General features: G+C 46.3%; 1 protein-coding gene across 1 annotated transcript; it reads left to right on the top strand.

The window, feature by feature from the left end:
* The first annotated feature begins 18,942 nt into the window (after positions 1-18,942).
* IZUMO1R (IZUMO1 receptor, JUNO) lies at positions 18,943-21,024 on the top strand. Its single transcript, XM_065882367.1, has 4 exons — positions 18,943-19,080; positions 19,817-20,005; positions 20,444-20,579; positions 20,714-21,024. Exons 1-4 carry the CDS (start codon positions 18,943-18,945, stop codon positions 21,022-21,024), a joined length of 774 nt encoding a protein of 257 aa, XP_065738439.1.
* The last annotated feature ends 1,064 nt before the right edge of the window (positions 21,025-22,088 follow it).

The raw sequence follows: 22,088 nt of genomic DNA, 5'->3' as shown, positions 1-22,088 counted from the left end.
TCATTCCCAATCTCCCAATTCATCCCACCCCTCCTTCCCTCCTTGGTAACTGTAAGTTTGTTCTCTACATCTGTGACTCTATTTCTGTTTTGCAAATAAGCTCATCTGTACCATTTTTCTAGATTCCACATATAAGTGATATTATACAATATTTGTTTTTCTCTTTCTGACTTACTTCACAATCTCTAGGTCCATCCACCCCTCTGCAAATGGCACTATTTCATTCCTTTTTATGTGTGAGTAATATTCCATTGTATATATGTACCACATCATCTTTATCGATTCCTCTGTCAATGGACATTTAGGTTGCAAGAAGACAGGCTTTACATTTGGATAGAACTAGACTTGAATTTAGCACAATTTACCAGCTGTGTGACCTTGAGCTAGTTACTTTAATCTATCTTCTCATCCAAAGATGAAAATGATAGTATTCTATAGCACATGGTTTGCGTCAGTTTGTTGCCAGTAAAGAAACCTGACTCAAGTGGCTTAAACAGAAAAGAATATAGTTTTTCTCACTTAACAAGAGCTCTGGAAGTAGTGACTAATTGTGTTGATTCAATATCTCAATAATATCTCCCTAATTCTTTTGGCCTTTCCTATATCCTTATTGCCTCATGCTTGCAAAATGGCTGCTGTGGCTCCAGATATCACATTTATATTCAAGGCAGCTACATCTTTCCTTCTAATAGAAGTCTTACCAGTAGTTCTTGTATTGGTCTTCCCTTTAGATCCTGTTAGCCAGAACCAGAACATATGGCAGCTCTTACAACAAGGGAGCTGGGAAGTTGGAGAGTAGTGTTGTTTTTATTGGCTTAAACCAACCAGAATTCATATCCTGGTGCTGGGCACATTGTGGCTCAGCAAAAAAAAAGTCAGGGTTTAGTTACCAAGTAAGAGGTAGGTATGGCTAAAGGGTAGGTAACCGGTGGGGTTTGGTTTGACACAGTGTTGTAGCATGAAATTTAATAATGTTTGTAAAGTGCATAACATGGTGCTGGACTCATAAGTAGTGTTTAATACATTATAGCCATTATTAATGAAACTTACAAATTGTCAGAGTTGGTTGGCCATGCCCTACATGTAGTTAAATGTAGTACTTATAAAATTATAAAATTTATAGCAGAACTCAGCTCCACTGATTTCTGAGAGTGTCTCCCACCCCTACCAGCACAGGACTTAATCTCTTCTGTTCTCTCATGGCACAAATATTTATTAAGTACCAACTTTGCGTCAGGTGCAAGATCAGGTACAAGTGACAAGCCTTCTCCCTGACGCCATGGGGTTCCCAGGCCTCAGAAATTTAATTTCTATGCCTTTTAGACCCACGTTCCCCCTGCTGAACCCCCAGGCCTGAGCTCCTGTAGACCCATGGATCTACCTAATTTTTTCCACCAAATCAGAGACCAGAAGGATTGTTTTTTGTTTTTTGGGTTTTTTTTGCAGTATGTGGGCCTCTCACCGTTGTGGCCTCTCCCGTTGTGGAGCACAGGCTCCGGACACACAGGCTCAATGGCCATGGCTTACGGGCCTAGCCGCTCCGTGGCATGTGGGATCTTCCCGGACTGGGGCACGAACCCGTGTCCCCTGCATCGGCAGGCGGACTCTCAACTACTGCGCCACCAGGGAAGCCCCAGAAGGATTGTTTTAACATGAAGGATGGCACAGTAAACTGTGGCCAAGCCCACAACTTCGTTCTTAGATTTTGAGATCACCTGAATGTAAACGTGAATGAAGCAGACACATCCAAAGAGCTAGAAAGGAACTCTTCGCAAAACTCTCTCTTCTCAGGTAACAAACCAGAGTTCCCCAAGATTCTGTCATCATTACTGGCATCAAACGTTTGCCGAGCATGAGCTGTGTGCAAGCTGACCATCCTGTGTTGAACCCCAAGAACACTTCACATTTATCAGGTCTGTTTCAAAACATGTCCTCTTCTCAGCAGCAGTGAGGTGTCAAGGAGGCCCCTCTCTCCTCAATGTATTAATGAAGGTGTTAGGATCCAAAAAGAGAGCCGTTCAACATGCCAAGCCCTGTGTCAGGCATCTTATACACATTCTCTCATTTAATGCTCATGTCCTGCCAGGTAGGTCATATTATCTCGAATTTGCAAGATGAGATACCTGAGGCCAGAGAGGGTACTTTACCCAAGGTCACACAGCGCATCGATGGGAAAGCCACAGCTGGAACCCAAGCCTCCAATTTCCAATACCAAATACTGGCTCCTGGGCCTTGGGGTCCCTCATTACACACATTCTTTGGGATAAAGTACCTGTGATGAACTTTTTTATGCAGTCTGAGTAAAAGCTTTCTAGAGATAGATACTATTATTTAAGCTATGACTGTGGATTTCAATCGCCTATATTTTCTGTAAATGTATTTATAGAAATTACAAAATTGCCTAAGTGCCTGATTTGTGATACAATTATATTTTCCTTCCCTTCCCTTCTTCTTACCAACACACACCTCATCACCATTATCACCATTTTGTGTTCCTTTTTGCCATGGGAGAGGAAGCTATTGGAAGTGGCGTTAAAACAAGCCTGATAACAGAATTGCAAAGAATCACTGAAGTGGTGTTTGCGTTAATCCCAAGAGGTATTAGCCACTTCATCTTCCACTTTCCCCACAGGGAGAGACCCTGCAAGTACCAAGGACACATCAGGAAGAATATTGTGGAGAGAGAGGTAAAGAAAAAGGATGGAAATCATCAACAAACTGAACAATGGCCAATAGTCAAAATCCTGTCAGGTAAATATTAGGAGGAAGTGAAACAAAACACATTCTGAATTGGAGGTGGGGCAGACCCCTGTTTCCCTTCACCTTGTTCCTGATGCAGAGATTACAAAACAGGAGTGTGACCTCCTTGGAGTTTGGGAGGCTCTGGAGGGTTATAGGAGCCAGTGAGGAGTGGAGAGAGGGAGGGGAAACAACTTGCTGAGTACTTACTAAAGTTCTAGGCATTTAATAAGCTTTCATTTATAGAACTACTCAATAATCCTTCAAGGTTAGTATAATCAACCAAATGCTATAGGTAAGGAAACTGAGGCTCATAGAAGTCTACCCATTTGCCCAATACTATGAGTAGTAGAAGTGGGATTCAAATCAGGTGTGTCTGACCCCAAGCCAGCTCTCTGAATTGCTATAATCTACAGACTCGTCTGTGCAGTTGATGGTTTGGATATAAGGGTAAGACCTGACATTGACCCCTCTCACTTTTAATTTTTTGGGGTTCAATGGGTCAAGGTAGTTTTTGATGGGGTTTGCCAGCCATGTGGTTAACTCTACATCCTAGGCTTGCACCATCTGCAAATTTTGTAAATAACAGTAAGTGCCATTAAACTAACATGGCAGTGAAGCACTTGATAGTTGACACGACGCCTTGACATATGGTTGTTGACAACCCCTCCTCTTTCACCCCTTGTGCTAGGTTGTCCCTTCCTCCTCAGTGGCTGCAAGAAATAAGAAAATGTACTTGAGTATAACAATAGATTGTTGCAATTGCTGTAATCCAATTTCACTGTGTTCTGTGTTAAACGAATTGTTGGTACCTACAGTTTGGTCTGACCAAATAGCAAGCATGGCTTCCTTCCACTTCCAGTACATTAGGAAGACTGAAGGGAAGCCTCTGTACCAGGTCACTCCTGAAAGATTTCTGAAATTATACCTGCTCACTGTACAGTATGTCAGTACCATATCAGAAAAGCAGGACTTACTTTAGTCAATATAGAACAGAAATACCTAGCAGGTATGCTAACACTCTATAGCCTCACATGGAAATTCTCTCCATCATGAAACCCAAGTCTAAGAGTTCTTGCAAGAAAATTCAGTCCTGTTCCTCCTGAATAACCCGGTCTTTCTGTGACTGTCCTCCAGTCTTTCTGGAAAGCACAGACACATGGCACCATCTTTGTTTCTTGCCAGGACAATGCAAGACCTGCTGATAGCATCAGCTTTCTCTGTGATGCACAGGTGGATTCCTGCTGTCCTTCCTGGAGAAGAGAAGCAAAGGGGCAGACCTGTGGAGCACAGAGGACATTAGGCCGAATCACAAAGCCAAGAAAGCACAGCCACAAACTGAGAATCCTCTTGCTGGTGTGTGTGGGAGGAAGATGGTGGGTGCTGCACAGAGACCAACAGTATTCTTAACTTGAGAAAGACTAGAACACAGTAGACCTACGTGTTTGGGTCAAGTATGAGAAACTGGGCATCAAAGACTGTGGAAAGTTTGTTTCGTTCCATTCCTGATGATTCCCTTATTTGTTCACCTCTCACCTATTCATTTATTCACTTATTCTACAACCATGACTGCCTACCTACCATATTCCTAGAGAGAAGGCAGGGGAAGACCAGAGGATATGGATATAATCCCCCTGCTTCGTGGTGAGAGCTAAAGGGTTTACCTTCTAGATGCTTTCTTGCTTTTCCTCTCTCCTAAACACCCTGGCAATCGTCTGATTTTCTTATAATTTGTCTGAGCCTTACCCATCTGCTTTCCAGAGCACCATGTAAAAAAGAATGTTAATAATAGATAACATTGCCTGGTGCTTTTTATATGTCAGGTAATGTTCTAAACATTTTAAGTAAATTATTTATATACCATAAGAGTGTGATGAGATAGGTACTATTAATATTCTCATTTCCCAATAAGAAAGCCAAGGCATGTGCAACGGTCATAGCACTAAATAAGGAGGAGCTGAGATTTGGAGGCAGCTCCTCCTTATATTAGTGAAGTATTTGACCTTAGAGAAAATTTTAAATGTATACAGTTTTCTTTGCTGACTTGAATGATATGATTTTAAACATCTTATAGAGAAAATGTTAAATGTATACAGTTTTCTTTGCTGACTTAAATGATATGATTTTAAACATCTTATAGTTGTTGCTAGTGGAAACTTTTTTTTTTAGCGGTACGCGGGCCTCTCACTGTTGTGGCCTCCCCCGTTGCGGAGCACAGGCTCCGGACGCGCAGGCCCAGCGGCCATGGCTCACGGGCCCAGCCGCTCCGCGGCATGTGGGATCCTCGCGGATCGGGACACGAACCCGTGTCCTCTACTCTCAGCAGGCGGACTCTCAACCACTGCGCTACCAGGGAAGCCCAGTGAAGCCCTCTAGTGGAAACTTTTGAAAGCCTGTTCAGTACTAACCTCAGTCGCTAATGGCCCCTCTTTTAAGAAGGCTGTGATTAGTCCTCCACCAGCACGGAAGCAACAGAAGAGACGAAGGTAGAAACCTCTAATAACTGGGAGTTGCTGGAGACTCTGAGCAGAAAAGGGATTATGGAGATCGAGGGCTCAGCAGATGCTGAGAGAGAAGCTGGGGTCAGCTGCTCTCGAGGAGATAATGAGTGTGTACCGGGGAAGTATAGGCTAAGAAAATGAGAAGATTGATAAACAGGTGACTGCTGGCTGTGGCCAAGAGCAGGACTGGAGAACTGGTCTTAAGCTGAAGGTGAGAAGGAACAAAAGGAAGCCTTTCAAAGCTGCACAGGTTTGAAAAACAAACAAACAAAAAGGCAGAGAATGAGAACATGTAGGTTTGTTTCTAAAGTGTTTCTAAAGTGTATGTGTGCTAAATATGTTTTAAAATGGTTTCACTCTGAATGACATCATACTTTAAAGATCTGCATAGGAAGTGAAGGAGGAATATTCCATTGTATATATGTACCACATATTCTTTATCCATTCCTCTGTCAATGGACATTTAGGTTGCTTCCATGTCTTGGCTTTTGGAAATAGTGCTGCATGTATCTTTTTGGATTATGGTTTTCTCTGGATATATGCCCAGGAGTGGGATTGCTGGATCATATGGTAGTTCTATCTTTCGTTTTTTAAGGAACCTCCATACTGTTCTCCATAGTGGTTGTACCAATTTACATTCCCACCAACAGTGTAAGAGGGTTCCCTTTTCTCCACACCCTGTCCAGCATTTATTGTTTGTAGACTTTTTGATGATGGCCATTCTGACTGGTGGGAAGTGACGCCTCATTGTAGTTTTGATTTGCATTTCTCTGATAATTAGTGATATTGAGCATCTTTTCATGTGCTTTTTGGCCATCTGTATATCTTCATTGGAGAAATGGCTATCTAGGTCTTCTGCCCATGTTTTGATTGGGTTGTTTGTTATTTTGATATAGAGTTGCATGAGCTATTTGTATATTTTGGAAATTAATCCCTTGTTGGTCACTTCATTTGCAAATATTTTCTCTCATTCTGTGGGTTGTCTTTTCATTTTGTTTATGGTTTCCTTTGCTGTTCAGAAGCTTCTAAGTTCAATTTGTTTATTTCTGTTTTTATTTTCATTACTCTAGGAAGTGTTTCAAAAAAGATATTGCTGCAATTTATGTCAAAGAGTGTTCTGCCTATGTTTTCCTCTAAGAGTTTTATAGTATCTGGCCTTAAATTTAGGTCTTTGATCCATTCTGAGTTTATTTTGGGGTATGGTGTTAGAGAATGTTCTAATTTCATTCTTTTACATGTAGCTGTCCAGTTTTCCCAGCACCACTTATTGAGGAGACTCTTTTCTGCACTGTATATTCTTGCCTCCTTTGTCATAGATTAATTGACACATAGGTGTGTGAGTTTATTTATAAGCTTTCTATCCTGTTCCTTGATCTATATGTCTGTTTTTGTGCCAGTACCATACTGTTTTGATGACTGTAGCTTTGTAGTATATTCTGAAATCAGAGTATCTGATTCCTCCACCTCTGTTTTTCTTTCTCAGGACTGCTTTGGCTATTTGGGGTATTTTGTGTTTCCATATAAACTTTAAAGTTTTTTGTTCTAGTTCTGTGAAAAATGCCATTGGTAATTTGATAAGGATTGCATTGAATCTGTAGATTGCCTTGGGTAGTATAGTCATTCTGACAATATTGATTCTTCCAATCCAAGAACATGGTATATCCTTCCATCTCTTTGTGTCCTCTCCAATTTCTTTCATCAGTGTCTTATAGTTTTCAGAGTAGAGGTCTTTTGTCTCCTTAGGTAGGTTTATTCCTAGGTATTTTATTCTTTTTGATGCAATTGTAAATGAGATTGTTTCCTTAATTTCTCTTTCTGATCTTTCAGAAATTTAGGATGTTAATTGTAATCCCCAGGGTAACCACTAAGAAAATAAGTAAAGAATATACAAAAAAGAAATGAGGAGAAAATCAAAATGGCACCAAGAAAAAAAATGGAAAAAAAAAAAAGAATTTGTAGGTTCTCTCTACAATTCTGCCAAAAGATGCAAGAATTGCCCTACATTGGAATTTGACACATAGTACATGGGCAAAATGAAGGTTCTCTGAACAGAAATTCAGCCCACATAAGACTTTTAGCAAAAATGTAATTTAAATAAATGTGAAGCATTATCTAAATAATAGGTATGACCCAGGAGCTTGATATGGTCTGAGCACATTTTCCACTGTTGCTGCTGTGAAACTGATGTCTAGTGCCATGTGGCAGGCCAGCATTCCTCTAAGTGTGATTGACAGAACACTCATGCCATGCTGTTAATGGCTATAATACACACAAGGGCTGCTGTGGTCAAATATGTTTGGAAATGCTGGGTTAAATGGAGTTCAAGAAATGTCTTTACTACAGGACTTCTCAGAGTCTGTAAGACATTATGCATGTACACTGAGTCCTCAGGAAGTGGTGATAGCTTGAATATTTCCCAAACTCTTTGGTCATGAAAAGAATCTCATGTGTTAGAGACCGGAGCTTCAGAGACCGGAGCTTCAGGTCATGAAAAGAATCTCATGTGTTAGAGACCGGAGCTTCAGTTGGAGACCCTTTAGGGGATGGTGTAGGAAGGAGTTAAGCATAATACAGAGGATTTCTATACCTCACTTTCTTTATGACCATAGTTGGGGTGATAGTATTTAGGATTGCTGTGTAATAACCTGAGGGACATACTTAGATCAGTCCTGCCACATGGCAGGCACTCAATACTTTGCAGATTTTATTATAAGATTTAAGTGTCAAGGAATAAGTCAGTAGATTTTTTTACCTGCTTAATGTAAAACAGGGGAGCACAAACTTAGAAGTTAGACAGACCAAGACTCAAATACGTGTTAATCGCTCACCACTGATTATGGACTTTAATTACAAACTACCTTTATAACAACACCTAGATTAGTGTTTGGTTGAATCAAAGAGACCAATAACTTGGACAAGCTGACATAGAAAACTGACCACCACGGTCCACTCTTGTCAACTTGGCACCTATACACAACTTAAATCATACTTAATCTCCAAGAAAGACAAAGTCATACTTTCACATGATACAACTATCCTATGTACAACCAAAAATATGCTAATCCATTCCCCAGAAAAGGCTGCAGATCCTTGAATGGTGTTCACTCTTCTCCTTTGACATCCTGCGATATACATCTTCCGTTAGATGATTAGGAGATAAGACCTTGAGCAACTCAATTAACCTCTCTGAGATCATCTGTAAGAGGGGTTTATAATACTTATGCATGGTTATTTGCTCATTCTTTCAGCAATCATTTGTATTAATCAATATAAACTACATAGTATACAGTATTGAACTAGACTAAACCGTTGCCCTTGACTAGCAGACAAGGCAATGAGATGAGGTCTATCAAGAGTTTGGTTACAGGACCTGGAACAGAGTGATGCTTGAGAAACCTCAATTGACTTCCCCTTCTTCTTGGAATGGGAATAACCACAGTCCATAGCCTGTGTCTTTTCACTCTACCCAAAGGGACCATTCATCCTACAGTAGAAACAGCCCCAGGAAACTTCTTCCAGATCCAAAGAAACCACCATGCCAGGGAATTTGGAGAAGTTAAGAGAATTTCTACATTTCTGCAGATGGGTGCAGTGTTTTATCTTTAAGGACAATACAGTGAGATGACTCAGTGGCTCCTCTTAAGCTCCAGTATCCATGGCAACCAGACATTCCACAGGCTTTGATCAAAACAGAATCATCAACTCAAGTACGAGGAGACATTTAGTAAGCTAAAAATCTAGTTTTGTAATATTTACAACCATTAACATTATCCAGAGAACTTAGTCTTAAGTAAACATAAAACATTCAACAGCTTCACATGTTATATCATATTGACTTATAATAGAGGTCATTGAAGAATCACAAAATATATTTTTCTAGCAATGGTAACTGCTTAATCATTGCATTACCAGAAGGCAATATACCCATAGTCTTTTGGAAAACTGATATTCCCCCTCTCTAGCATTTCATTTATAGGCACAAGGGCATAAAGAGTCAAATATTTGTCACCTTAAAACTATTTACTTCCCACTGCTTTCTTTCTATAAACCACAAAACACATATGGACTTTCCAACCCTTCTATGCATTTTCTCAGACATTTTTAATGTAAGACAAAGACATAAAGATTAAAACAATCTAGAAAGATGTATATTTTCTTTAATCTATGAAATATAAACTGATCCAATTCCATTCTTTACACATGAAATTGTGTACTAAGAGAGATTGTGCCTAGGAGGAAAACAATTTGCCAAGCCACATGGTTAATAGAGCTGCAGGGAGTCAGAAAGATGACAAGTTATCTAGTCAGAAGTGAGAGGTGAATGAGGGTGGAAAAACAACTTTTTTTTTAAAGGGTGAAAATCCACAAACCTGCACATCACATACACGTAACACTTATAACTGTGACCATCGCAATCACACTGAGGTTTCCCAGAATTTTTCCTGGTATGCTTCTCTGTAAAAATGAATCATATGAGAGAAGCTTTCTTACCAAAGAAAATCACTTGTTCATTTTACAAATACCTACTGAGTGTCTACTGTGTACCAGGCACTGCAGTTACAGCTGTGACACCGCACTTACAGCAACAGTCTCTACTGGCTCAGGGGCTTTAGTCTAACTGGAAACAAACATGGAAGCCAGCAGGCAATTCCACCAGAGTGCGGCGTCCTGATAGAGGTGACCCAAGGGCTGCGAGAGCACCAGGAAGGACACCTAATCCAGACATAGGCCTCCCTGAATGTGGACCTCTCTAAATGGAGACCTAAAAAAAGAAGACATCAGCTAAGGGAAGGTATTAAGAGTGTGGAGGATGACGGGGAGGTCCCAGCTGAACGGGGAAAGCATGTGTGCAGGCCTGGAGCAACAGTGATCACAGTATGTTGAAAGTATTAAAGATAGTTCCTTTTAGCTGCAGTTTGGGACCCTGTCTCTTTCTCTCACCGGGGAGGCTAGGATTATGGGTACAATTCAAAGGCTGATACCAGCTTCAGCTCACATCCCGTAGTTGGTGGGATGGGGGAGATGGAGGGGGGATGTAGTGATGCTGATAAGCAGCCATGCCTGGACAGGCGTGGACCATATGTATTATAACACACTGGACCATGTGTATTATAACCACGCAAAATTGTCCCAGTCTAAAAGAAACATACGCAGGTGTGTTTCAATCCTCTGCGAGGAGCTACTGAGAGGTTTGTGCCTGTTCAAACATACTTTCAATTTTAAACATACTAGGCTGGCAGGATGGGACATTCCAAGGATGGGTGTTGAAAAGTAAACTACGAGGAAAGCACTGTCCATGGGCTCAGAAGAACTGGATGCTACAGAGAGGTGCAGGCCCCTGTGGACTATCAGGCCTGGCACAGAGCTCTCACTCATTAACTCAGAGGCTCTCCTATGCACCATAAACTGTGCTAGGGGCTAGTGACAGAAGGACAAGGTAAAGTCCTCACCCTCAGGGAACTCAGGACAAAATGGGGAGGCAAGCAAATCGGCAGAAGTTTATACTCCCTTGTAATAAATGCAATACTCAAAAGAAGTTCAGGGCTTCCCTGGTGGCGCAGTGGTTGAGAGTCCACCTGCCGATGCAGGGGACACGGGTTCGTGCCCCGGTCCGGGAAGATCCCACGTGCCGCGGAGCGGCTGGGCCCGTGAGCCATGGCCGCTGAGCCTGCGCGTCCGGAGCCTGTGCTCCACAACGGGAGAGGCCACAGCGGTGGGAGGCCAGCGTACTGCAAAAAAAAAAAAAAGAAGTTCAGAAAGCCATGGTGTCTACACCAGGGAGGGGCAAAGGCAGGTTTTCTAGAGATGATAATGCCTGAGTGAAGCCCTAAAGGCTAAGAAGCTGAGTGAAGAAGCAGGGACAGGTCGTTCCTGGCAGACGGGACTGCAGGTGCAAAGGTCCAGAGCAGTGGCGCGTTTGGAGAGCAGCAAGTCATCCAGCGTGGTGAGCCTGCAGGGTGAGGATGGGAATGGGAGGGAGAGGGGTCAGTAGTAACCACTGGCCAGACCATGAAGGGTCTTACAAGTGTTTGCATGAGGTGTGGTAGAGGAAGAGGAGTCCAGGACAACCCCAGGCCTATGGCCTGGGTGACTAGGGATATAGGGTCTCATCAACCAGCTTGGAAAAGCAGATTGAATGGGGGGATAAGAACAGGTGGGTCATGTTGAATGTAAAGTACCTGTGGAAAATCCAAGTAAAATACTACTGGATTTTAACTATTGGGGGTGGAGGGGGTAAAAAGCGAGAGGGAGAGAGAAACAGAGATCACATATACACATAAATATACACACACATTCACACACACACACACACACAGGCCAGGACTGAGCTCAAGAAAACACTCAAACACACATGGAGGAAATGGAGGCCACCAAGGAGACTGAGAAGGAAAAGCAGGACAGGGTAGAGCCCTGGGAATCAATAAAAAGGTGAGTTTCAAGAAGGCAGGAAGGATACCCTTGGTCAAAGGCAGCTGAGAGGTCAAGTGGGCTATGGACTGACCCTTCCCATTGGATAGAACAGTTTGAAGGTTGCTGGTGAACTTGGCGAGAGTGGATTCCATGGGGTGGTGAGTAGGACTGAATGGCAGTGGTTGATGAATGTGAGGTGACACAGAGGAACCACAGGGAACATGCACAGGTGTTATAGGAAGTATGTCTGGGAAGAGAAAGAGACAAGAGACAAGTTGGTGGCTTCACCTTTGGTCAAGGGACAGTTGGAAGGAGGGATGCTGGGAGGACTGAAAGAGAAAATGATGGAGTTCAGTTGCACATGGTAAAACTGCATGTAAACCTTAGTTACTTAGTAGTAACCCTGTCTGGTGGACCCAGCAGCAGCCTGGGTTGAATGTAACAGTGGGACGTTGGCACCAGGGAAACTTCACACTGAAGAGAGAAGGAGCTAGCAATCCAAGTAGAAAACTAAACAGGCAAATAAAGATACTTGTTGTATGCGATCTTTCTCCCATCTCTGATTTTCAGCTAGTCTCTTTCCCATAGGATTTTGATGTTATCTATCTGTCTCCTCTTACCTGGACTCTCTTCAACACCTGATAGCTTTCACACTCATTTCCTCTGCTGTGATTAGACCTAAAAAGGGGCCTTCTTCAAGTGGTGATGAAAGGTCCAAGCAGTAACACTCTGAAATCTCACAGAAATCATCAGAAACTGAAGATGGCCCAATCTGAAAGCCTGAGGGTGAGGGAGAAAAATCAGAAGGGAGAGGGAAGACAGATGGGAGACAGAGTGAGAGAGGAGATGGGTAAGGAGAGGGGGAGGCAAGAGGAAATGGAGACGTTACTTTAAACTAGAGGGGAGAACGGTAGGTAAGGATAGAATGAAGGAATGGGAAGGGAGAGAGTGAAGGAAAGAGAGAAGGGAAGGGCAGGGGAGAGATGGGGGCCAAGGAGGGAGAGATGGATGGAGAGAGGAAGGAAAGAAGAGAGAAGTCACTTCAAACCAGATATGAGAAAGACAGGTGAGGTGAGGATAAAGGAGAGTGAAGAAGAGCCCGGGGCAAGGAGAAGAGCTAGGTCAGGTTAAACCAGGGAAGTGTCTGAATTGAAAGTGTTTTTAGTAAATGCAGTGTTGGGCTTCCCTGGTGGCACAGTTGTTGAGAGTCCGCCTGCCGATGCGGGGGACGCGGGTTTGCGTCCCGGTCCGGGAAGATCTCACATGCCACGAAGCAGCTGAGCCTGTGAGCCACGGCCCCTGAGCCTGCGCGTCCGGAGCCTGTGCTCTGCAACGGGAGAGGCCGCAACAGTGAGAGGCCTGCGTACCACAAAAAAAAAAGAAAGAAAAGAAAAAGAAATGCAGTGTTTCTCCTAATCAAGTGCTCCTCGTGTACTCAGCATACGTGTTTGACTGGGTACTCCGGGCCAGGCACTGTTAGCTCCTGTGAGCACTGCTGAGCCTGCCCCAAGCTGCTCGCAGCCAAGAGGCAGGCGCCAGCCCGCAGGCAGGTGTTCACAATGACAAGCGGTTAAGTGCTGTGACAGCAGCAAGCGTAAGACCCCAAGGGAACATCTCGCCGAGCCCTGGGGGACCACACAAACTTCCCTGAGGGGAAGCCATCCGTTCTGGGATCCGAGGCGTGAGCAGGGCTTCCCAGCCACGGAGGGTGAGCTATGAAAAAAAAGCCAGGTCGAGAAGACAAGTAAGAGAGCAGGACAATTACAGACCAGCAGGAGAAATGAATGCCCGCGGTGCAGGTGAGAGAAAAGACAACAGATTGGGATGGAAAAGTAAATAGGGAGCAGATTAACCAGGGTCCGTGTGCCATGTTAAGGATTTGGGGCTTATTTTAAGTCTTGAAGTGTCTTACACATGCAAGTGTGATAACCATCTTTACCTTTTGAAAAGCTAATTCTGAAAGAAAGAAAAAAAAACCTGCAGACAAATGTTGAACTCTGGTTAACGATATGCATGCTTGAATTTTTTAGGAGGAAGTACACAGATGTCTGCCGTGTACTTCGAAATGCATGAAAAATAAGATGGGTGGATGACTAGAGGGATGGATGGTTGGCTAGATGTGTGACAAAGAAAATAGAGTTAAATACGGGACACACTGTTTTTCGAGGCAGAAGCCCAACGTGTTCCCCTTTGCCCGGCAAAGCAATAAAGCTATCCTTTCTACTTCACCCAAAACTCTGTCTCCGGGATTTGATTGGCACTGGTGTACAGAGCGGCCGAGCTTTTGGTAACAGTCCTGCCTCAATCTGGAGAATAGACACTGAATTGGAAATATTTCTGAGTTCCAAGTCATAGATCTGAGTCTTTTATGATTAAAATCTCAATCACTTGGCCTGCCTCAATCTGGAGAATAGACACTGAATTGGAAATATTTCTGAGTTCCAAGTCACAGATCTGAGTCTTTTATGATTAAAATCTCAATCCCTTGGCCTGCCATTTTGGTGTACTTCTACATTTTTTTGGGGGGGGACACAATTTAACCCATGATATATACCTACAGAACAAAGTTTTAAAAACCAACTGTCTGGTTTTGTGTAAATGACATTTGTGTCTTGAGATAAAGTTCCAGTGACTGCATCACACACAGATTCAAAAACTACTGTATCCCAAATAGATTAGATAAAAGATAATATTCTCTAAAAAAAAAATGTACGTGACTCAAAAAGTCACTGCATTTGATGACGACACTGTGTGATAGTTAATTTTATGTATCAACCCAGATGGGCCACAGGCTGCCCAGATTAAATGTTAATTCCGGGTGTGTCTGCAAGTGTGTTTCTGGATGAGGTTAGCATTAGAATTTGTGGACTCAGTAAAATAGATCGCCCTCGCCATTGGGAGTGGGCACCATCCTGTGTATTGAGGGCCTAAATAGAACAAAAAGTGGAGGAAGGAGGAATGTGCTCCTTTTTTCTGCCTTACTGATTGAACTGGGACATCTCTTCCTGACCTCAGACTGAGATGTACTCCATTGATTCCCCTGGTTTTCAGGCTAAATTATACCACCTGCTTTCCTGGGTCTGCAGCTTGTAGATAACAGATCATGGGACTTGGCCTCAGTAACTGCGCAAGGCAATTCCTCAAAATCTCTCTCTCTCTCTCTCTCTCTCTCTCTCTCTGTCTCTCTCTCTCTCTCTGTCTCTCTCTCTCTCTCTCTGTCTCTGTCTCTGTCTCTCTCTCTCTCTATATATATATATATGTAATATATACATATACACACACATACATTCTATTGATTCTGTTTTCTGGAGAACCCTAATACACACTGATATTAAAAATTCATTAAAAAAGGAAAGAAAATAGAGTAAAATGGTAATGGCAAAATCTAAGTGGTGGCTATATGGGGGTTCGTTGAAAAATTCGCTCAACTTTCTTTATGTTTAAAATTTTTTATAATAAAATCCTCAGATCTTAGATCATTCTGGCTGCTGCTTGGATAAAGCTTCAGAAAGGGGCAAAGGAGTCCGTTAGGGGGTTGTTGGCAGTAATGGAGACAAGAGATGGGCAAGGCCCAGATTGGAGGGAGAGAGACTGGGATTAAAGCATTGGAATTCAACAGGTGTTTAGAAAGTTAAATCAATCGCTTTGGTAATGGGATGATGGATATAGAGGGAAGGAAGAGGTTGAGATAACAGCAGCCCCGTTTTACCTACCTTAGCTACAGACCAATTACAAGTTGAGACGAGGATGGTTTTGGGGTCTTTGGGGTGAGAGGAAGGGGTCATAAGATCCACTAAGAACTCCAATTACCAATGTCCCCTCCGCTGGCCTCTGACCTCGGGTTCAGGAAAATTCCTAGCACTAGCTCTTTGCTTTCTGAGTCTGTTCTGGAAGTCTGTGGGCTTCAGCACCACGGGCAACCTGGGGTGTAGGGAGCAGAGCGTTAACTGCTGCGGGCCTTGTGCTGTGGTCCCAAATCAGAGGTTGGGGTGCTCCTTCGCTGCTCTGCCCTCCCCCGCCTCCCTCAGAACCCTCCAGACGCCACTCTAGCTCTGCTGTTGGCAATGTAACTGTCCTGTTTTGTTTAAGAACAAAATCGCTTGTGACCAGCAGTTTCAAACGGCTTCATCCGCGGCCAGCTTTGGTTTATCAGCCATCTGTCAGAAAGCAGATCTCTCTGGAAGACTCGATCACAATAAGGCAAAAATGAGTTTTCCTCAAGGGCCGCAAACTGCCTTTCTGGGAGCACAGGTGTCAGCCTGGCCCGAGAAGCAGCTCTGCGATCCCTCCCGTCCTCCCTCCCCTGGCACCTGCGCTGGCTGTCATTTCAGCTCATTTCCTACAGCCTTGTCCCAGCAACCGCCGGCACATTGCCCCTCGTCCTCCATCCCTCTGTGTGAAGGATGTTTACCAGAGGACCTGCTTTTCCATTTCAGTAATTAGGGCTGCACTTCATTGCTGGATTCCTGTCCCTGCCATGTCCACAGCCATCTGACGATTAATGTTAAACCCAAACTCTCTTACCTCATCAAGCCTTAGGGCCTCCTGGGTATTTGTGATGCCTTGAACAAGACACTCACACCTGCTCTTCCCCTGGACGCTGCGGGGAGGGACCCGGGTTGCTTGGTACCAGACCCTAAAAAAGGAGACTCCTGACTCTGTTTAAGGCAGGAATATGGGAGGCTGGGCTGTAATCATTTCTCTTCTCAGATAAAGCCCACACATGTCTCCCAACATACAATCTGATTATGGAATTTGACTTTTTTTGTTGTTTTTAAAAAGACTTGCCTTGAGACCCAGACAGCATCTACCCTTTCAGTCCTGGAGGTCTTCCCCTCACCTGATCCTCACACACCAGGTATGGAGTCATGGCTATTTGAGTTCAGATCCCAGCTCTGCCACTCCCCAGCTGAGCCTCAGTTTCCCCACAAGTAAAATGGGGGAGGGCGTTCACTCGGGGGGTCATTGTGAGGAGTAAGCCAGACCATATACTGAAGGCTCCAGCCCGGCGCCTGGGTCCTTCATGCTGCTCAGAACTCAGTGGCTGGGATGACCCAGGTGTGGTGAATGTAATTTTCCAGCACATGATTAATTCATGTCTGCACATCACTTACGGAACAGCGTGCTTTCTTCAATTACAAAATGCTTTTATTGTGCTTCAATTTCCTGTGTATCAAGAAAACGCCAGTGACTTTGGCTACTTCTCTTTGGAGAGGGAAATTGTTACAAGAAACAAGCAAAAAAAAAAAAAAAGGGGATCCTTTTCCATCATTTTCATCATCTTTGAGCCTCTCCTAAGTGGCCAAGTTTCCGGCCTCTCCTTAGCCGAGGAGGGGGCTCCTGTGAAGTTCATCACTGCTGAGGACACTTGCAGAGTCTCTCACAGGACAGCGGTCTCTGCATGCTAATGGAGGCCATTTCCTGGGTTTGGAGGGACTTTTTTGGTTTTGTTTGCTTTGGCTTGGGACATACATTTAAATCCTTGGGTCCCTGAGGCCCCATTTCATCTCTGCATCACTGGGCTGCCCAGTCTCCACTCCAGCAGGAAGCCCAGCTCCTGTGGGCTGAGAGAAGATATCACTACCGTTACAACCCAGGTGGTCCATGGCAGGTAACTGAGCTGATGAAGGGGCAGGTAGAGCTTTGGAATAGGGCTGAGAGAGAAAGGCTTCGTAGGATAAAAGGATAAGAATAAAAATCATTTAGATTTATCTTTGCCAGGCTTGATGCCAAGTCCTTTTCAGGAACTTTCTCTTTCTTTTCTTTTCCCCAACAGTCCCATCGTAACAGCCTTTTCTACAGGTAGAGAAACGGACAGAGTTTAAGGCATTTTCTCAAGGTCGGCCAGCTAGTAAGCAGCAGAGCTGAGAGCAGAACTCAGTAGCTGACGAAAGAGCACGGGACCTTACCCTCTATGGGGTCTGTTTCTCTGGGAAAGCGAAACCCTCCTGACTCTGCCCACAGAAGGCCCCAGCACGTGGGTAAGACAGATGCTGTTAACGGGAGCCACCTGGGGCTCTGCTCCTGCACCTGGACCCAGCAGGAACCGGAGGGGTAATAAATAGGCAGGATCATAGACGTCTCCTCAGCCTCACAATCTCTGGAGGTGGGAGAGCGCCGCTCCTGCTTTGAAAGTGAGTATGAAGAAAACGCTAGAAGAGGCGGCATTTTCCTCTGTCCACCTGACGCACCTGATTCTTTGAAATACTCCGTGGCCGCAGCCGTGCTGGAAACTGGAGCTGCAGGGAGAGAGCAGCTTTAGATTTAGGCTCAAAGATGGGCTCAGAAGGTGGAACTAGCGTCTCCCCCTCCGATGCTTGAGGCTCTCAGCTTGAGCTGAGCCACAGGTTTTCAGGTTCATCCCGATGGGTCCACAGCCGGTTCCTGAGAGGCGTCGGGCCTGGGCTCCTGGGTGGGTGACGGCTGTGGGGGATCATTGGGTACTTGTTTTTTTTTCTCTTTCTACTCTCTCTCATTACGAGAACTACCCAGGGCAGAGTGGGAATCAGGGCACAACAAACATCGAGGGAAAAGCCAGCCTTCTCATTCCAGTAACGGGGACCAGCTTTGGATGTGGAAGACTCAAGGTGGCTCACGCCTGGGCACGCTCTCTGGCTGTGAGATGCCAGCAAGGCCACTGGGCGCCCGGCTGCCTCAGCCTTGTGCTCCGGCTGGGTTTGAGATGGGTTGAGGCTGGTGGAGGCGGACCACTGCTCTAGGGGAAAGGACTCTGGCCACAGGGAACTGCGGATGAGGCCAGATGCTTGAGGAGCTGTGGGCCTTATGTGGACCTTTCAGAGGGGCTGGAGTTAGCGTTAGGGTTGGCACTCTATGGGGTGAGGATTGCATTCGTCACACTACCCAGTCCCACTGCGTCTTTGGCCCCATGTAGAATCTGGTTACGGAGCCTTTGTTCAGTTACTCAAGATCAAAGCTCTGAATTCCCAGCCCATGTGTCACTGAGTTAGAAAGTCTGCCTCTGAGTGGAGAAGGGCCAGGGCAAGTTCCCCCAGGGAAAGCTGGAACCGTCCTACCCGTGACCCTCCTTCACCTTGGGGCTGATCTCTTCCCCTCCCTGGCCTCAGTTTCCGCATCTGTAGGTGGTTAGGGGTGAGTGTCAGACCTCACTGGATAGTTTATGACGCTGCCTCAGATAAAGGTTCTAGAAGCAGCCAAAGTATCATGGTCGCTTGAGGGAGGCTTGAAGCCCATGCCTGCTCCCAGGGATGACGGAGGGCGTGGACTGAGGTGTCCTCTCCATCACAGGCGGAGCTCCTCTCTGCGGCAGGCCATGGGGTGTTGGTGGCAGCTCCTGCTGGGGCTGTGGGCAGTCCCACCCACGTGGGCTGGGCTCGAGCTGCTCAACATCTGCATGAACGCCAAGCCCCACAAGCCAGCGCCCAGCCCGGAGGCCAAGCTCTACGAGGAGGTATGGAAGCTGGAACTGGCACGGGATGCAGGGTGGGTGGAGGCTTCTTAGATCAGGGAAGGGACACAAAGGCCAAGATGGCTTCTGAATCCCTATCCATCTTGACTCGTTTTGTTCCCTAGATTGGGTTTTGGCAAAGGCCACTGGAGGGGGTGGGGGCTAATTGCCAAATGATTTACTATTTTCATCCCTAGCTGCATGGCCACTCAGGGAGCAGGGGCAGGTGATGATCCCGGAGACTCATAGATATTCAGCCTAGATTCCAACAAGCAAGGTCCCCTACTCTGCCCTCCCACCAGCAGGCCCTGGAAAAAAAAATAAGACTTAAGGAACCCCTCCCCAAGTCCCTAAAGGCAATTGACAGGGATGAGGGAGGAGGGGCATGGCTGGCATGTACCTATGAGCCCGTCTCAGCTGCAGGTGCCCTGCCCCAGTGCAACCCCACATTCCCCTGGGTCTTGGGGACAACCCTGCTACCGCACCCCCAGGATCTGAGACCTTGAAAGCCCCTTTCCTAGGGGACTCACAGTCTGTTGCGGGGAGGCCAGTGTGCAGGTGCCCTTTGGGTGTGAATATTGACTATTTATCGGCATTCCTTCTATCCAGCGGTCGCTGGCCTAAAGGCATCCCACTTGCCGGGTCCTCTTCTAGGGGACATTTTTACCTTTCTGGCCCAGACACTCATCAACCCTCTGCCCCTACTCCCCATGCCTTTTGTTTCTTCATCCACCTCCAGTGCATCCCCTGGAAGGACAGTGCCTGCTGCACGGCCAACACGAGCTGGGAAGCCCACCTGGATGTGTCCCTGCTCTACAACTTCAGCTTGGTTCACTGCGGATTGATGATGCCGGACTGTCAGAAGCACTTCCTGCAGGCCATCTGCTTCTACGAGTGCTCCCCCAACCTGGGGCCTTGGATCCAGCGGGTGGGAAGAAGTGGGCGGGGGTGGGTGGGCAGGAGACATGTCCATCAATGCCCTGTTCATAAGAGCCTGAGCCGCAGGACGCTAGCAGGAACAGGAGATGCTGTCCCCCCTACGGACAAGAGCAGAGTCAGAGGCCGCTGTGGGGGACACAGATGGAGAGGAAGTCACCTCTGGCCCTAGAGAATGGCATGCATGGAGAGTGGTCACAGGAGAGCAGCAGGATGGAGGGACTGTTTGAGTCACATCTTCTGTTTGTAGGAACAGGGCTGTGTACAAACTATTTAACCCAGCCTCAGTACTCTCATTTGTAAAATAATATTTAGTGACTTCATAAGAGAATATGTTCCGATGGTACCTGACCCAAGTGCCATTGCAGCTATTGATAGTCCTTAAATGGGCGCTTGTGTAATTCTTGCCTCTTGCTATGCCCACATCCAGCTGGACCCGCGTGGGCAGGCGGAGCGGATTCTGGACGCGCCCCTGTGCCGGGAGGACTGTGAACAGTGGTGGGCTGACTGCCGCACATCCTACACCTGCAAATCCAACTGGCACGGCGGCTGGACCTGGAGGCGGGGTGAGCAATGCTAAGCAGGGTCCGGGAGGCCCCCCACCCGAGGGCAGGCGCAAGCCCTCTGCTCCCCCGGGGGCAAATGATGGGGATGTGAGGACAGGAGCGGGTAAGTTGTCCGTGCCTGGATCTCCCCTCAGGGAAGCCCCGCTGCCCTGCCAGGGCCCTCTGTCACCCTTTCCTGCATTACTTCCCCACCCCGGCTGACCTATGTGAGAAGATCTGGAGCAACTCCTTCAAGGCAAGCCCAGAGCGCAGGACCAGCGGGCGGTGTCTGCAGAAGTGGTTCAAGCCTGCCGGGGTCAACCCCAATGAGGCCGTGGCCCGCCTCTTCGCCAGCCCTGCCCCGTCCTGGGGGCTCTCTGACACGCTCCTGGCTTTCTCTCTGTTCCTGCTGCTTCTTTCCCGAGAGCCCCTCCTTGCACACACTCCTGCGCTTGCCCAGCTGTAGGCCAGGCCCGGCCACGGCAGCCTCCTTCCTTAGGACCTTGCTGAAACGAGCAGCACAGGCTGGGGGCTTGTGCCTGAGCCTCCCACGTTCGGTTCTGCTCTGTTGCACCTTCCTGGCCTGGAAGGCAGCTGGGGGCTGGGAAGCCACAGGTGACCATCCCCTCCTGTCTTAAGGATGGGGGACTCTGAGGTGGGACTGAAGGCCCTTCTCATCCAGTGCACGCCCACCCCCTACCCAGTAGAGCTGACGGTGACTGCCTTGGCCTCCCCTCCCATGATGGTGTATCCAACAACACAGCAGTCGACCCTTCCTTCTGCCTGACCCACTCTGTCCTAGCGCTATGGTCAGGGGTTGGGCTGCGAGAAGCAGAGCCGGTTTGCCCTCTGCACTGAAATCTCCTAGTTGGTTGTTACTTTCCTAATGATGATAAACTTCGTAACACATGCCAGGCCCTCTCGTTACATCCTCACAACAGCTCTCTGGTGGCAGTGCTTTCAACACTCCCTTTTCTGCAATAAGCAACACACCATAAAAAAGACCCAAAGCCGGGACAACCGTGGTGCCACCCAGACCATCGGCTTTGTTTTGGGTACCAAGATTGAAGCAGCTGTCTCAGGTGCTTTCGGCTTTCCCTCTTCTTTTTAACTCCGGAATCGCAACATGCTGGTGTGAAATGTTGGAAACCTAAGTTCTAGTGTCTTTATACCACTTTCTGTATGACTTTTGGCAAGTCCTTTGACCTTCATTTAAGACTGTCGTGGTTTCCCTCTGCTGGAGGAATGAGAAAGTTGGACCAGATGATTTTAACTTATGGAAAGAAAAGGAAAAAGGCAGTGCCATTGTTTTTTGGGATACAGACTGTGCTTCTCGGGCAGTGCCGTGTCCTAAAGACTGAGGGAGAAGAGGCAGAACTGAACCCGAGAAGGGACATCAAGACAGCCTTCACATCCCGCCTGTAAGTGGACCGACAGCCGACGCACCCACTCAGAACCTTCTGGAGCCTGAAGCCCAGCAGCTTCCCAGCATAGATGGTGCCTTCCCACAACCTTTTCTTCGTCAAAGAG

Source organism: Phocoena phocoena, chromosome 8 (assembly GCF_963924675.1).
Source record: "Phocoena phocoena chromosome 8, mPhoPho1.1, whole genome shotgun sequence".
In the NCBI taxonomy this organism is placed as follows: domain Eukaryota; kingdom Metazoa; phylum Chordata; class Mammalia; order Artiodactyla; family Phocoenidae; genus Phocoena; species Phocoena phocoena.
This window is presented reverse-complemented; position numbering and strand designations above follow the sequence as displayed.